Source organism: Aquila chrysaetos, chromosome 4 (assembly GCF_900496995.4).
Source record: "Aquila chrysaetos chrysaetos chromosome 4, bAquChr1.4, whole genome shotgun sequence".
In the NCBI taxonomy this organism is placed as follows: Eukaryota; Metazoa; Chordata; class Aves; order Accipitriformes; family Accipitridae; genus Aquila; species Aquila chrysaetos.
Window position 1 is genome coordinate 57,098,379 of NC_044007.1, and position 16,015 is coordinate 57,114,393.

General features: G+C 43.0%; 1 protein-coding gene across 3 annotated transcripts in view; it reads left to right on the forward strand.

Annotated features, from left to right (window-relative positions):
- RAB31 (RAB31, member RAS oncogene family) overlaps positions 1-16,015 on the forward strand; it is a 71,843-nt gene that overhangs the window by 44,060 nt on the left and 11,768 nt on the right. For all 3 annotated transcript variants that reach the window (XM_030011745.2, XM_030011744.2, XM_041122894.1), the window contains 3 exons: positions 3,845-3,916; positions 5,798-5,904; positions 11,996-12,105. In XM_030011745.2, coding sequence (XP_029867605.1) covers positions 3,845-3,916; positions 5,798-5,904; positions 11,996-12,105 — 289 coding nt within the window. The remainder of the gene's footprint in view (positions 1-3,844; positions 3,917-5,797; positions 5,905-11,995; positions 12,106-16,015) is intronic.

A 16,015-nucleotide genomic window follows, 5' to 3' on the forward strand; every position in this document is an offset into this window, starting at 1 on the left:
CAAGAAGGGCTTTTTAAAGTATGTTAATAGCAAGAAGAGGTCTAAAAAAAACATTGGACTGATACTTGCTGAAGATAGTCATCCGACTAATAGGGATGAAGAAAAAGTGGAGGCATTCAATGCGGTTTTTGCCTTAGTCTTTAGTAATACTGATAGACCTTGGGCTGCACGGTCCCCTGAGTTGGAGGACCATGAGTGTGGGAACAGTGACTTTCCGTTTGTGGACACTGAAATTATAAGGGACCAGCTGTATCAGTTGAATGTTCACAAGCCCATGGGGCCTGATGGGTTTCATCCCAGAGTTCTGAAGGAGCTAGCGGATGTTATGGCAGTACCCCTCTTTATCATCTAGCAAAGGTCTTGGGAGTCTGGGGAGGTCCCTGCTGACTGGAAGCTAGCCAGTGTTATTCCAGTTTACAAGAAGGGTGTGAGGGAAGACCCAGGGAACTACAGACCTCTTAGTCTAACCTCAGTTCCTGGAAAAATTATGAAGATTGTACTGGGTACTGTTGAAAGGCATTTATGCAATCATCAAGCACAGTCAGCGTGGGTTCACAAGGGGAAAGCCCTGTTTAACTAATTTGATACCCTTCTATGATAAGGTTGCCTGCCTAGTGGATGAAAGGGAGGAGGTGGATGTAGTTTTTCTGGATGTTAGTAAGGCTTTTGATAACTGTCCCTCACAGCATCCTTCTGGACAAGTTGTCCAACTGTGGGGTGAGTGGGTTTACGGTGCGCTGGGTGAAGAGCTGGCTGAAGGGCAGAGCTCAAAGAGTTGTTTGTAGCGAATGGGGCTGCATCTGGCTGGTGACCGGTCACCAGCAGCACTCCTCAGGGCTCAATTCTAGGGCCAGTCTTGTTCAGTATATTTATCAGCGATCTGGATGCAGGAGTTGAATGCACCATTAGCAAGTTTGCTGGTGATACCAAACTGAGAGGTGCTGTTGACCCTCTTGAGGGACAAGATGCCTTGCAGAGGGATCTAGATAGATTAGAGCATTGGGCAGTGATTAATGGGATGAAATTTAACAAGAGGAAATGCTGGATTCTGCACCTAGGATGGAGTAATGGCAGGCACAAGTATAAACTGGGAGAGCAGTGGCTGGAGAACAGCCCTGCAGAAAGGGATCTGGGGCTGCTGGTCGGCAGCAGTAAGCCCTGACAGCCAAGAGGGCAAACCGCACCCTGGGGTGCATCAAACACAGCATGACCAGCCGGTCAAAAGAGGGGATCATCCCGCTGTATTCAGCATTGGTGCGGCCTCATCTTGAGCACTGTGTGCAGTGCTGGGCCCCACCATTTAAGAAGGATGTGAAGGTCCTTGAGCGTGTCCAGAGGACGACAACCAAGCCAGTGAGCGGGCTGGAAGGAATGTCCTCTGAGGAGCAGCTGAAGGACTTTGGGCTCGTCTCGTTTGGAGAGAAGGAGGCTGCAGGGAGACCTCATTGCTCTCTGCAGCTTCCTGAGGAGGGGATGTGGGGAGGGAGGTGCTGAGCCCTTCTCCCTGGGATCCAGGGACAGGATGTGGGGGAATGGTTCAGTGCTGCACCAGGAGAGGTTCAGACTGGATGTCAGGAAGCATTTCCTTACCGAGGGTGGTCAAACCCTGGAACGGGCTTCCTAGAGAGGTGCTCGATGCCCCAAGCCTGTCAGTGTTTAAGAGGCATTTGGACAATACCCTTATGTCGTGGTTTAACCCCAGCCAGTAACTAAGCACTCTGCAGCTGCTTACTCCCTGCCCGCCCCCGCAGTGGGATGAGGGAGAGAATTGGAGGAGAAAAAAAAAAAAAAAAAAAGGTGAAACTTGTGGGTTGAGATAAGAACAGTTTAATAGAACAGAAAGGAAGAAAATAATAATGATAATAATAACATTATTAAAATTACAGTAAGAATAAAAATAATTGGAATATACAAAACAAGTGATGCACAATGCAATTGCTCACCAGTTGCCGACCGATGCCCAGTTAGTTCCTGAGCAGCGATCCCCCCAGGCCAACTCCCCCCAGTTTGTATAGTGGGCATGATGTCACAGGGTATGGAATACCCCTTTCACCACTTTGGGTCAGCTGTCCTGGCTGTGTCCCCACCCAACTTCTTATGCCCCTCCAGCCTTCTTGCTGACTGGGCATGAGAAGCTGAAAAATCCTTGACTTAGTATAAACACTACTTAGCAGCAACTGAAAACATCAGTGTGTTATCAACATTCTTCTCATGCTGAACCCAATACATAGCACTATATCAGCTACTAGGAAGGCAATTAACTCTATCCCAGGTGAAACCAGGATACCTTAACAACATGCTTTAACTTTTGGTCAGCCCAGAAATGGTCAGGCAGTTAGACTAGATGATCGTCGTAGGTCCCTTCCAACTGAAATAGTCTAGTCTATTCTAACACACTGGAAATTTCTGGAAATTTCATGATCGGGAAGCCTAAAAATTCTGGAAAGCATTTATTGCAAGTAATAAAGCCACACACTAAAAGCCTGGAAAGCACTCTTCTACCCAACTCCCTGAGGATGTTAGCTGATCCCTTTTCTTCAGACCATGCTTCTTGACTGAATCTTCTTTCTTTTCTCATCCTCCTTCCTGCTGTTTTCTCCTATTAATGAGCTCTCCCACCTGCCTCGCTCTCCAAAACACTTCAGCACTTGACCATCTGTCACTGCTGCTGTGCATCCTTACTGTCATAAGAGAAAGTATTGACCTTGAGCTGGAGTGTGTGATCTGTGATAAATAGCTTACAAACTGGCAAATGAACCAATATTAAAAATAACTTGCTTTATACATTGCATGTGAAACAGCAAGAAATGTGGAGGCTGCTAGGTCTAAATGCTCAGTCTGTAAGTACAGTTCTGAGAAAAAGATGTGTCCAGTAAATCTGCAGAGGTTTGCAACATAACACATGGATCCGTGCATGTTCACTGGGCAGTGAGATTCATACCCCCCCCAATAATGCATTTGATTTAGGAGTTGACCTCAGTTATTAGCTGCAGCTTTATATGAAGCTTTTGCAGATCACTTTGCAAATGAAAATTTGTAAAATGGCTGTGCGAGTGCAGCGAGACTAAATGTATTTTCCAAGAAAGATTATTTTTGGTTTGCTTAAGACTAGGTTTAGTTGAATCAGCAGAAGGGCTTTTTGACTTCCTTTCTCTGTGTAATTATAAGCTGAAATTCTAAATCAGCTGCTTAGTCATGGTAAATTATGAAAATTATGCTGTTTATTGGCAAGCTGTTGTTATAATAAACGTATTTATTGCTTGGGTTTTTTTTTCTTAAAGGATGTTTCCTTTGAAACAAAAAGCTGAAGAGTAACTTAAACTGCAAGAACCCATGTTTTTCAAAATATCTGTCATAGTATAGGATAAGTAAACATGACGGGTGTTTAGAGTTTTCTGACAAGTTAATTTTATCCAAGTAATTTGCAATGTTTTATAAAACTCAAACTCAAGCTGAATTCAGTCTTTTAAAACGACAAAGCAAAATGTTGCAGTTTGCCAGGGGAAGGGGTCTATATGCTATCAGGTTAGGCCTCCAAGTGTAGGTCATCTTCGTGTCCAAACTTGTCCTAAGAGTCCATGTCCTGTAATGGAAAAGATGCATTGAACCAGTAAGTGCTGATTGTGTAAATCCAGTGGGATGAAGAACAGCAGGAGGTAAGGGAGCTCTGCCTCCTTGGCATTTAAGGAAAATGAGAGGTGGGTGACCACTGAAGAGGTCTGTTCTCTATGGCATGAAAGAAAGTCAGAGGTCCTGCCATGGCAAGTCTTTGTGACCTGATGAAGCGTATGATAATTCTGATTTATTAATGATATTTTTTGTTGGGGGAATTATGTTTTAACAGTTTCATTCCTTGGCTCCAATGTACTACCGAGGTTCAGCAGCAGCCGTGATAGTTTACGATATCACCAAACAGGTAAGACCTTCTGTACACTTTTTGTCTGTGTTAAATCCTCTGCTTGGGCCCGAGTTGGAGTTAAAACCCCAGAAGTATTTGTATGTTAGTCCCTGTTCACATCAGTGGGGTTTATATGCTTCAGTAGTTTGTGTAGATTTGGATGGAGGCATCCAACTGCCTTAAAAGATTAAATATAAAGTCCTGTTTCTGTGTTATTTCAATGTCATCTAGACAAAAGGTTGGAGGCTACATTTTGTCAAAGTTTCTTTGGATTTCCTCTGACTTAAGTAGATAGGATAATATCCTGCAGTACCCCCTCCCACCACCACCACCACCACCACCTATGTTCTCTGTACAGAATTGAATTTTTACTGCAAAAAGCAGCTGGCTGCTTTGTCAACTGAACAGAAACACAGTTGTTCGCATATTACTGATTTTAAAACTGATTATTTTTAACTAGGCATATCATCTCATGTTTGCATTGCAGGACTTATGTCTTAACTTTGAAACCAGTGATGAAATAATAAGTCTCTGACCTTTGTCTTATCATTCTTCATTTGGAATCAAAATTGTTTTTTCAGATCCTAAACTGCTCTTGCTCATTTCTCAGGCAGAGGTGGCTAGGAGGTTCTAGCTGAATGCCTCTTCCACTGCTTTTGAAAGAAATCCCTGCTGATAAAGCTGAGTTAGAGGAGGTATTGATGGATGGTCACGACAGTTCACTAGCATTTTATTCCTTTCCTGCCAACTGAATTATTTACTACTAGGTTGAGAGAGCTGGGTTGGTTCTCCGGTGCATTAGTGTAATGATCTGTGGCTGATGATGGTGGCCACTGTTGCACAGTGGTACTGTTCTCCTTTGCTAGTTTGCCAAAAAAAGATGAGGAAGAGTGGGTTGATATTTATTTTTAATTTAAATATCTTACGGTTGATCTTGTAATGCGTTGTAAGAGTAGAATTTTGTTTTGCCAGCCTTTCTTCAAGCTTATGTGGAACAGCTCTCAGAATAAAGAGGGGAAAATAGCAGAGGAATGTGTATTTCACTTTCTGATGCTTAATATTCAGTGTTGATCATTAAAGCAGAATGGATGTTTTTTTTTCCAAATGACTGATAGTGCTCTCCCTTCAATGGTACTGATACAGCCATTGCTGATTTAGACACAACTCTTATGTGCGTTTCTGAAGGGGAAAAAATGATTTATAATGTATTTGGGAGCTCACTTTGAGTTTCAGTAATGATTTCAACCATGCGTTATAATTAGAATCTCTAGGAACAAAAGTGATTTTAATGCTATTAGTTCATTAGTGTAAAGAAATAGAAAATTTACTATTAAAAGGTAAGTAGCATCAAAGTGTTTGAATTTTGTATTTGGAGGGGAAAAGCCAAGTGAATTGTCACCTGTCTTTGGTTTCATAATGAGTAAATCGCAGTTTACCAGGTCACAGATTCGGAAATGCTGGCGGGAGGGTGTCACAGTGAAAGCTCCCCTGGATGTTACCAAAAATATGGCAGTGGTTGAGATGGTAATCCACTGGGCAGAAGTTGAAATTGGACAAATGAAGCTCACATTAAAAGTGAAGGAAATTAGCTACTAGCCAAGCTTAAAAGAGCTGTGGTTGTTTCTTCATCGCTGAGAATTTAAAAAAAAACATTCAGTGCTGCTTTGGAGGGGGGGCAAAGGGGAAGTGTCCAAGTTCAGGAATTAATTTGAGGAAGTCTTATGACCTGAAGTTTGAAAAGCAGATTACACAGATACAGCGATCTTCTTCTGGTCTTATGATCTATAAAATTATTATTGCATTAATACTGTCAAAGCTGTGTTCCTCTAACTTCAAAAAATAAGCAAATACATCAACAGAGGCTAGGCTGTTAGTTTATTTGTTATTTCTCTGACTTAGGATTCATTTCATACTTTGAAGAAATGGGTGAAAGAACTAAAAGAACATGGTCCTGAAAACATTGTAATGGCCATCGCTGGAAACAAATGTGATCTTTCTGATATCAGGTAATACATCCATTTTCATTGTTGCTTTGATTGCAGTAACTATAGTGTTTCCTTCTTTCAGGTAACCAATTTGTTTGATTGTTATAATAGTATTTAGTTTTGGTCAGCTGTATTGAGTCTTTCCGAACACCAGTGGTTCTACCAATGTACAACCTCACCAGCAGCAGCACAACTTGAATTATGTACTTTTTTTAACCTCTCTTTTACTGCCCTTCCTGTGTATTTGTACAATGTACACCCTTTAGCTGCTGAATCATTGGGAATGGAAAAGTATACTCTTTGTTTTCCTTCCATTCATGTTAAAAGGTGCAGAATGTATTAAGCGATGAGCAAAACCAGCAATGCAAAGCTAGAAGGATGGGCCTGAGGTAGAATAATGTTATTCGTAGAGAAGCTTTGAGAACTTGTGCTTTGTGCTTTGCAACAACTGAAACTGTTCTGTAATACTGGATGTAGAAAGTGTATATTTGGTGTTTTAAGAGCATAACCTCAAGTAAAACTTGCGTCACCTGTGTGAAGCAAAGAACCTCCTGGGTATAAGAGGGGAGGGTTGAATCTGGCCTCCTGCAGAAGAGCCAAGATGATGCTGTTTGAGATGAGTCACTTTTCTGCTTGCTGGCTCTATTTTGGCTTTGCACTTATCTGTTCTTCAAATGGAAGCACATTTTGCTGTACAGTAGTGATCCTTTGTGTCAGTCCACGACTGTTATTTCTTCAGCTAAGAGTACAGACTCAATGGCCGTATTTGATGCTTTCCTCTTAGAACCTCATAGGCTCTCATGGTTGTTTAAAGATATCCCCCTGTTGTTTTATAATCATTACTTTGGCCCAGGTTCACCAGAGCCCTGAAGCACATGTGTAACTTCAAGTAAGTGATGCAGTGCTTTATTGCATCAAGGCATATACAAGGATTGGACCTGTGTGGTTTTGGGGTTTTTTTTTGTGTGTGTGTGTGTGAGTCAGGCATGAACCCGCACAAAACTGTGAGTCACTGCTTCCTGTAAGACCTGAACAAGCCCTGATGCTAGAAGACTCCTGGTTTCTGTTGGGCTAAGAATCAGGGACACAGGTAGTATATTGGCATCTCCTACGTGATGATGTGATATGCTTGTCAACATGGTGAAACTAAGTCCTATAACACAAAACTAAACGTTTCCAAATATGAAGTAGAAAAAAAGAGGAAAGGATGATTATAAAAATAAAACCAAAAACCACTTAGCACAAATCGGAGTTTTCAGTTGCTCTGAGAGTCACTTTAAATTTATTGCTTAAGTGTTCCCAGCAATACAATTGCCTGATTAAATCAAGGGTACTAAGTTCGAGATTGTAACAAATGGCACCAATTACAAATGAATCCATAACCAGCCTTCCCCCTGCTTTTGGTAGTATTTGCCATGGCAGCAAGCTTTTAAATGCTGTTCCACTAGAGGCAGGTTAACTTGGGGACACGAAGTAAAACCTGCACCCCAGAAATGTTGTGAGAATACTGAGCAACTCACAGAGCAACTGTGATCTTCCCACCATGTTATTCTCAAACACTACCTGTTGTTTACAGATTGCTGATTATCTGTTTCTTACTCCTGTTCAGCCAGTACAACTCTTCTATACACAAAATGTTCTGGTGTTTGCATGGTCCTCATTGTCCATTAGCTAATGTCTCTTATTCTTTTTTTTGGGGGGCGGGGGGGGGGGGGGGGGCGACGGGGGACTTTTTTCTCCCCATAATTATGAATAGTTTTGAGAATTTTTTTTTTTCATGCCATTATTCTTTCTGCATCCCCCAGCTTTTTTTCTTTCTGAAGTCATCCAGTGGTGTCCAGCTAAAGAGATTTTGGTGGAAAAATAGAGAGCAGACTATCTTGCATGTGATATGTTTTCACAGTTCTTCCAGAAATCTGATTGTTTATGCAATACATGCAGCTGTATGCATTCTCTGGCTGCTTTGTGTCTTCAATTTTACTTCAGTAAAAATGATTTCAGGTGAAATGTGTCACCAGTTTATCAGATTGTTTCCAATGAGTAGAAAATACACATGCCTTTGGGCACAGAGAATTTAAAAATAAGATGATGCGAACACACAGGAACAAGCTGCTGTTTGTATGCATTTTTGGCATCTCTCTTTGGTTTTGTAGAACTTTTCACAGATGTTTTGTTGGATATCAGAGGGACAGCTGCTTTTAAGACCAGTGTGAATAGATGCAAAAGAGGACAAGCTGACCCATTTCAAGTTGATTTGATTCTGCCATCTCTATGACTGTAGGAGATAATGTAAGGAAGGAATGAATGGAAGCAATAAGAACTGATTATCTTCCTTTGGGAAGGGACTGGCACTATTTCTGATCATCACTGACCATGTTACCCTTCTCATTTAGCATCTAAAATTTGGTTTTGAGCTGCCAAGATGGATTTGGGATGCGCAGGAGTCATGCTTCTTTTCTTAGTGTTGTTAATAGGCTACCAGCAGGTTTTGGGACTCTGTTGAAGTAAATTTATTCTCCACTTTGAAGGAATTTCTACAGGTAGACAGGGAATTTTGTTTAGTATTGTGGTGGGTTGACCCTGGCTGGACACCAGGTGCCCACCAAAGCTGTTCTATCACTCCCCCTCCTCAGCTGGACAGGGGAGAGAAAATATAACAAAGAACTTGTGGGTCGAGATAAGGACAGGGAGAGATCACTCACCAGTTACCGTCACAGGCAAAACAGACTCAGCTTGGGGAAAACTAACTCAATTTATTACAAATCAACCAGAGTAGGGTAATGAGAAATAAAATCAAATCTCAGAACACCTTCCCTCCACCCCTCCCTTCTTCCCAGGCACAACTTCACTCCCGGATTCTCTACCAACCCCCCCCCAGCGGCACAGGGGGATGGGGAATGGGGTTTATGGTCAGTTCATCACATGTTATTTTCTGCCGCTTCATCCTCCTCAGGGGCAGGACTCATCACACTCTTCCCCTGCTCCAGCGTGGGGTCCCTCCCATGGGAGACAGTCCTCCACAAACTTCTCCAACGTGGGTCCTTCCCACGGGCTGCAGTTCTTCATGAACTGCTCCAGCATGGGTCCTTTCCATGGGCTGCAGTCCTTCAGGCACAGACTGCTCCAGCGTGGGTCCCCCACGGGGTCACAAGTCCTGCCAGAAAACCTGCTCCAGTGTGGGCTCCTCTCTCCATGGGGCCACAGGTCCTCCAGGAGCCTGCTCCAGTGCAGGCTTCCCACGGGGTCACAGCCTCCTTTGGGAACCCACCTGCTCCGGCGTGGGGTCCTCCACGGGCTGCAGGTGTATATCTGCTCCACCGTGGACCTCCATGGGCTGCAGGGGGACAGCCTGCCTCACCATGGTCTTCCCCATGGGTTGCAGGGGAATCTCTGCTCTGGCGCCTGGAGCATCTCCTCCCCCTCCTTCTTCACTGACCTTGGTGTCTGCAGGGTTGTTTCTCTTACATGTTGTCACTCCTCTCTCCGGCTGCCGTTTGCCCTCTGTCCCAACTTTTTTTTCCCTTCTTAAAAATGTTATCACAGAGACGTTACCACTATCGCTGATTGGCTCGGCCTTGGCCGGCGGTGGGTCCATCTCAGAGCCGGCTGGTATTGGCTCTGTTGGACACAGGGGAAGCTTCCAGCAGCTTCTTACAGAAGCCACCCCTGTAACACCCCCTGCTACCAAAACCTTGCCACACAAAGCCAATACAAGTATAGATCCTCATCGTTGTTACAGTACTGTCAACTCTAGTACTGTTGAGTGTTTGGCAAACTTTTAAGTAGTAGTAATAGACTTTTCCTTCTGATATATGTCCTGTTCTTCTGACAGGTCATTAAAAAGTAGTTTCAAAGACAGGAGCTGAGACTTCAATGTTAAAATGTTGTAAGTGACCAAAATATTTTTTGAGCATTATAGAAGTCAGTAGTCATAACAGCAACAAAGAAGTGTTTACTTCCCTGAAAACATGGTGCACCTTCTTAACAAATCATGTTCACTGGAAATTGCCAGATTCTTGGTTAAGAGAATTCAGCAGAATTTCATGCTCAGATCTTCCTTCTATGCATCCAGAATACCTCTTTATTCAGTAATTATTCAGAAAATCTCTAGGGAGACTGAATCAACAGTATGATTTGGAAAGGATAAAATGAAATATTTGACATCTTTCAGAATAGGAATCCCTCTAACTTTCCCCGTAGCCCTGGAATAACACTTTCTCAGCACTCCATTGATGGTTCTTCCCTTCTTCCATCTTCACCCCCGTCTTGTGTGTGTTTACCTCTCAGCTTAGAGTTCAAGCATTTGTGCTTTTTCTTTTTGACAAGGTAGCATCTGAGCAATGTTGACATCCAGATTATAACTCCACTTGACGTATGCAGCCACGTATGTGGCCTTCTCGGTGCCGACAGCACTGGATGGCATGATGCTTATTGCCCACGTGCTGTGGACATTTATAGGCTTCCTTTAGAAATGTTATCAGAGAAGGCTAAGAAGTGTTGTGACGCTTCCTTGGACTATTGTCACTTGCTGCTGTTTTACCTTTCCCTTGATTCCTGAAGCTTGCTTTCTCATCTAAATTACAGCAAGTTGAAAGTTCTCATTACATAACCCTATGCTCTCAAATTTCTTTCTTTACTGTTGTTTGAATATTATGTTACATAGTTTTAAGTTCCTTTTTTCTTATCGTCGGGGCCATCTGCAGATGGTGGTACCTTTCATAATAAAGGCCAGGGTGCCATTTCGGAAATAGTAAGGAGAATGCTGCCTTTTCTGTGTCTTCTGCAACAAAAAGACGTGTAATACAAAGAAGCACATAATGGAAACAAGCTCTGAATCCAGATGCTGGAATTGCAAGCTAATTTTTTGAAAACCATTTGTAGTAAATCAGGCAATTATTCTGCCTCTCTGCATGTTTCCCATAAGCAGCAGATCTGATTTATTTAAAAAATATACCTTTATAAACTAATTGTGAAATTGCATTGCTCTGCTCCCACCTAGGTACCTTCTGTTAAAGTCCAAGGCACTCATACTAGGAGGAAATTGTACTAGGAGTCTCTGGATTGGTTCCTCAGAGCTGTGGGGTGAAGGAGTTGGTGCAAATTCTGCATGAGCGACAGCTATAAAGCCATACAAAATACACCAGCTGACATGTTGAACAACTGGAAGAAAAATAGGGCTGGCAGCCTGGTGTTCCAACATGGGCTCCTCTGATTGGGTATACCTTGGGTGCCTGTTAGCGTTTTCAGTCTCTGATTCTGAGCTGTTGCTCAAAAATCAGGAATAGCAATGGTTACAGGCAGCAGTGGACGCAGGCAGATTCAGCTTTGCCACCTGGCTCAGGCAGATACAAGGTCAGTGTGGGGCTTGCTTTGTGTCTGAAGCAGAGGTCTTTTGCATGTTGTAAACTGCATTCACCAGCTTTTGGCATATGAAGTGTTGGCTACAAAATGAGGATGTTCTACCAGTGATTTTAAGATGGTGTCACTTTGGTGACATGGCACAGAATGCTGGCCTTTCCCCAGTGAATCTGGCACTCCCAGATTGCTCTTGCCAATGTGCTCAGAGTCCGTGGCTTTCATATCTCTTTCAGAATCTCTCTTGTTTTCTTGCTGCTTGCAAACACTTAGATATACGATGCTCTTATCATTTTCTTCCACAACAGCCATATGCTATCTTGTTTGAACACTTGGTGTGGACAATGCTGGTTGCTGCCTGGATCAGCAGAGTTGTATGGCTTTTCTCTAGTGTTTTAATGCTTTTCTTATTGGGATCGAGTTTAAAAAACAAACAAATGGGGTTGTCATTTAAATTATCTTCCTTTTTTCCATGAAGGCATGGATTCAGCAGCAAGTCCAAGAAATCTGCAGACCGATCATTGGTGAAATTTTGATATTTTGAATACGATGATCTAAGTGCCATAATAAGAAGAAAGACAGTACTACTTTAGCAGGGAAAAAAGAGCATACTAATGCTTTTCTGATTAAGCTGTGTTTGAGGTCTTTTTGTTGTTCTTCTGTTTTTTTTTTGTTTTGGGACCTTTTTTTTTAGCCAAAATTAAACTATTTTTTGAAAATTTGGTGTCTTTTATTTGTAAATTTTTTTTTTTTTTAGAGAGGTTCCTATGAAGGATGCCAAAGAATATGCAGAATCTATAGGTGCAATTGTTGTTGAAACCAGTGCAAAGAATGCTGTTAACATTGAAGAACTTTTTCAAGGAATAAGTAAGTAAATGCTCCCTTTATTTATTTATTTAATTATGATTGTTTGGAGGTCTCCTGAAAATAGCTGTCCGTTTTGGGTCTAAAAACTTCTTTCCCAAGGATATCAAGAAATCCACTGGGCCAGTAGTATGGTTGCTGGTTTTGCAGCTGTAAACTAAGAATGACATTGAATACACCAGAGCAGAACACAGTAGATAGTAGATACGGGGTAAGCCTATTCCTTCTAAATCTGTATATAAATCCTGACCTGGGTCACATCTTCTGTTTCAGACCAAGCCTGCTGTAGAGGTAATACTGTTGATCTTATCATCATGTTGATAAAAACTTAGATGTTGAGAAATGCGCCTGGAAGGCTATGATAAGTAGAAAAAAGTCATTGCAGTGGAATCCGTTTAAAAAAAAAAATTTTGTCTCCAGGTCATTTAAACAAGATGAGGCTGACATTCCTCATGAGGAGAAGAAAAAACGTCTTGTTCAGTTTGCCTAGTGCTAGGGGTTCCAGTTTTGGCCTCTGGCTGCAAGTGGGAAGGACCTTGTGGGCTGGAGGGGACTTCAGGAGACCTTCAGTCCAACCTCCTGCTCAGAGCAGACTTGATAGTGAATTCCGACCAGGTTGCTCAGGCCATTGTCTGGCTGGGCCCGAGAGCGGAGGTTCCACAGCCTCTCTCTGGGCAGCCGAGTCCAGTGTTTGAGTAGTCCTCACAGTGGCATCGCCCCGGCATATCAAGTCAGAACCTCCCCTGATTCAGTTCACGGCCGCCATCGCTCATTGTCCTGGATGCACATCGGCAAAGAGCCTGGCTCTCTCGTCTTAGCGGCCCTCCCCATAGGCACTGACAGGCGGCTTTGCGGTCCCCCAGAGCCCTCTCGTCTCCAGGCTGAACAGGCCCCATTTCCTCAGCCTCTCCTCGCAGGGCAGGTGCTCCAGCCCCCTGACGGCCTTGGTGGCCCTCCTCTGGACTCGCGCCAGTTTGTCGACGTTTTCTTGTGTCGTGGGGCCCAAAACCGGATGCGTCGCCCAGCTGTGTTAGACTGTATCTAGATGGGGATAACCGCTTCACCTGACCTACTGGCTTGGCTCTTGTTGGTATGACTTAGGATGCTGCTGACCGTCTCTGCTGCCAGGGCAGGCTGCTGGCTGGTGCTCAGCTTGCTGTCCTCAGGTCCTTTTTAGCAGAGCTGCTTCCCGGGCAGCCAGTCCCCAGCCTGTCCCATAGCCAGGGGCTCTTCCTTCCCACAGGCAGGGCTTGGCATTTGTCCTTTCTGAGCCACGAAAGGCTCCTGTTGGCCCGTTCCTCCCTCTGGCCTAAGGCCCTCTGAACAGCAGCCCTGCACTCAAGGGTATTGAATGCACCTCTGAGCTGGGTATCATCTGAGGGTTGAAGGGGGTGCGTATTTTTTCCTCCTTCAGGCCACTGATAAAAGGTGTTAAGCAAGGTACTCCACTTGTAACTGGCCTACAGGTAGATACATACTGTTAACCACTGGCCTTTTAAGTCTGGTGATCCAGCCAATTTTTCACACAGCTAACAGTCTGCCTATCTAGGCTATAACATCGCAGCTTGGATATACCAGGATGCTGTAGGAGACAGTATCTAAAGCCTTACTAAAGTCAGGGTAGACAACATCCAATGCTCTCCCTCAGTCACAGATCCAGTCATACTATCATTTAGGGCAACCGGGTTGGCTGGACATGGTTTACCCTTGGTAAGTCCATGCTGACTGTTCCTGGTCACCTTCTTCACCTTCATGTGCTCAGAAGCAGCTTTGGAGAGGATTTTGCCCTGTGGTTTTTCCAGGAAGCAGAGTGAGGCTAACCAGCCTGTAGATCCATGGCTTGTTACTGCCCTTTTTGAAGTCAGGTATAACAATCACCTTTCTTCAGTCATAGGGTACCTCCCTCATTCTCCACAACCTTTCAAAAAGGATAGGAATGATAAAGAACAGCCTTGCAGTGATATTGGCTTCCTCCGTCTGCATCCTCAGGCTTGTATGGGTTGAGATTTCTTAAGAGCTCCATGACTTGATTCTCTTCCACTACCGGTGGTTCCTCCTCTCCCTGAATCCTGTTTTGGGGTGCAGAGGCCTAGGAGACAGCACATCCAGAAACTCAACTTTGTTTCCCTAAAGTATTTTATTTTATTTTATTTCACACATTCATAATCAGCTCATATTATCTACTACACTTTGCCTGAGACAGGACTTGTTCAAGTGTTTGCTTCACTTGCATGGGATGTATTTGGAATGGTTACTGAGAACTGATATTCCTAGAATACGCTACCTTTCTTTTACCTCCTTTAAAAAAAGGAGGAGTGTGTAAAATGGCTGGCTGGAGGAACCAGTTCTTCCTTGTGATAGTTACTTGATTGTCTGCGTCTGATGGTTGTGAATGTTCTGGAGGAGGAACTCATCCTTGCCACATAATTAGATAATTAGTTTCTGTCTTTGATAGGCAATGCTGCAGCTGGCAGCGTATACTGTCCCTAATAATGGTTATAATAGACGAGGAAAATCAGCTAAATTAAGTTTAGTATGAACTAGATACCCAGGCAAGTGCACTTAATTCCACAGGAAATTATTTCTATATATAGAAATATTTGGTCTCGGTGGATGTACTCGTGACCTTATCAAGTACTCAGCAGAGAGAAAGGAGAGAGTTGGTAGTGTATGTTTATAGAAATATAGTGGAAACCAAGTGAAAAATGCTTAATTAGCAGGAGAATTAATTAGTATGATTGTGACTGGGCAGAGAGTACGGATAACTTTCTGATGTTTTACACCAGTCTTTGTGCAATTTCCAAAAAAGGTCTGTCTATGCCCAAGTTGCATGGCAGCATTTCTGCCTTTTCAGTGTATGAAGTCCCTCTGTGGCCGTGTTTCCTACCCTGTTGTCCAATTTTATTTGTGTGGTGCCCTAGAAGTCATGCTGCAGCTTCAGATTTGCTTTCACGCTGCCCAAGAGTTCGCACCCTTCTCTTTGTGCTGCTGTAGAAGGGCATGGTGCAGCTCCCCAGCCTCTGATGAGGGAGACAGCAACTTCTGTTTACATTGGATCTTGTAGGTAAACTGTATGTGTTGTCTATTTTACAGCCTGGATTTGGAATCGTATTCCAACATGTGTAGAGAATTTCTCCATTAAAAACCTTGAAATTGGTAACCCAAACAGAAAGGGTAGACTAAATTTTAATTTAGCCAAAAAATTTACCTCCTGCTTGCTTATGCTTTTCATTTCCCAGGGGTATTTTAATATAATAATTTTTGCTTCCTAAGGTGTCTAACAACTGTCTCTTTTCCAGGGAAAATGCTGTGAATGGAGTGAAATAGTATAATGGGAAAAAATTACTCAACATAATGATATAAAGAAGGCAGAAAATGAAAGGGGAACGGGGATGTTTTGCTGACAGCCAGATAAATCTTGGAAAAATTATAGAGATTATAGACAGATCACTTCATTTGTAAGCTTATTATATTACAGTATTTTTAAAAGATTTTTTTAATACAAGTTTCTCTTAGGATTTGAGGATTTGACTGCTTTGAGGAATGTCTTAATAACACAGTCTCAACACAAATCCATTGTCCTTAATTCTTCTCAAGAAAATACAAGATGTGAAAGACTAGAATCGGTAAAAGTTTCTGATTTTTTGAAGATGGGGCAAATCTGGCAGGAGGGGGACTCTGCAGTTGGTATACTTGGGCAAAGAAGGCTGAGGAGGAAGACTGAGCACAAGAGTCAGCAAAGTCAGTGTTCTCTGCGCTGGAGAGTTTTCACTGAGCTGTGTGATGGGATGCAGCTCCTGGCTGTCTGTTGAATTTCAGGTGGCAAGCCACTACACCTACCCTGGTTACATTTAGCAGCGCCTGACTGAAAGCTTGCTGTGATTGTGAAACATCACATGGCTGTTTTATTTCT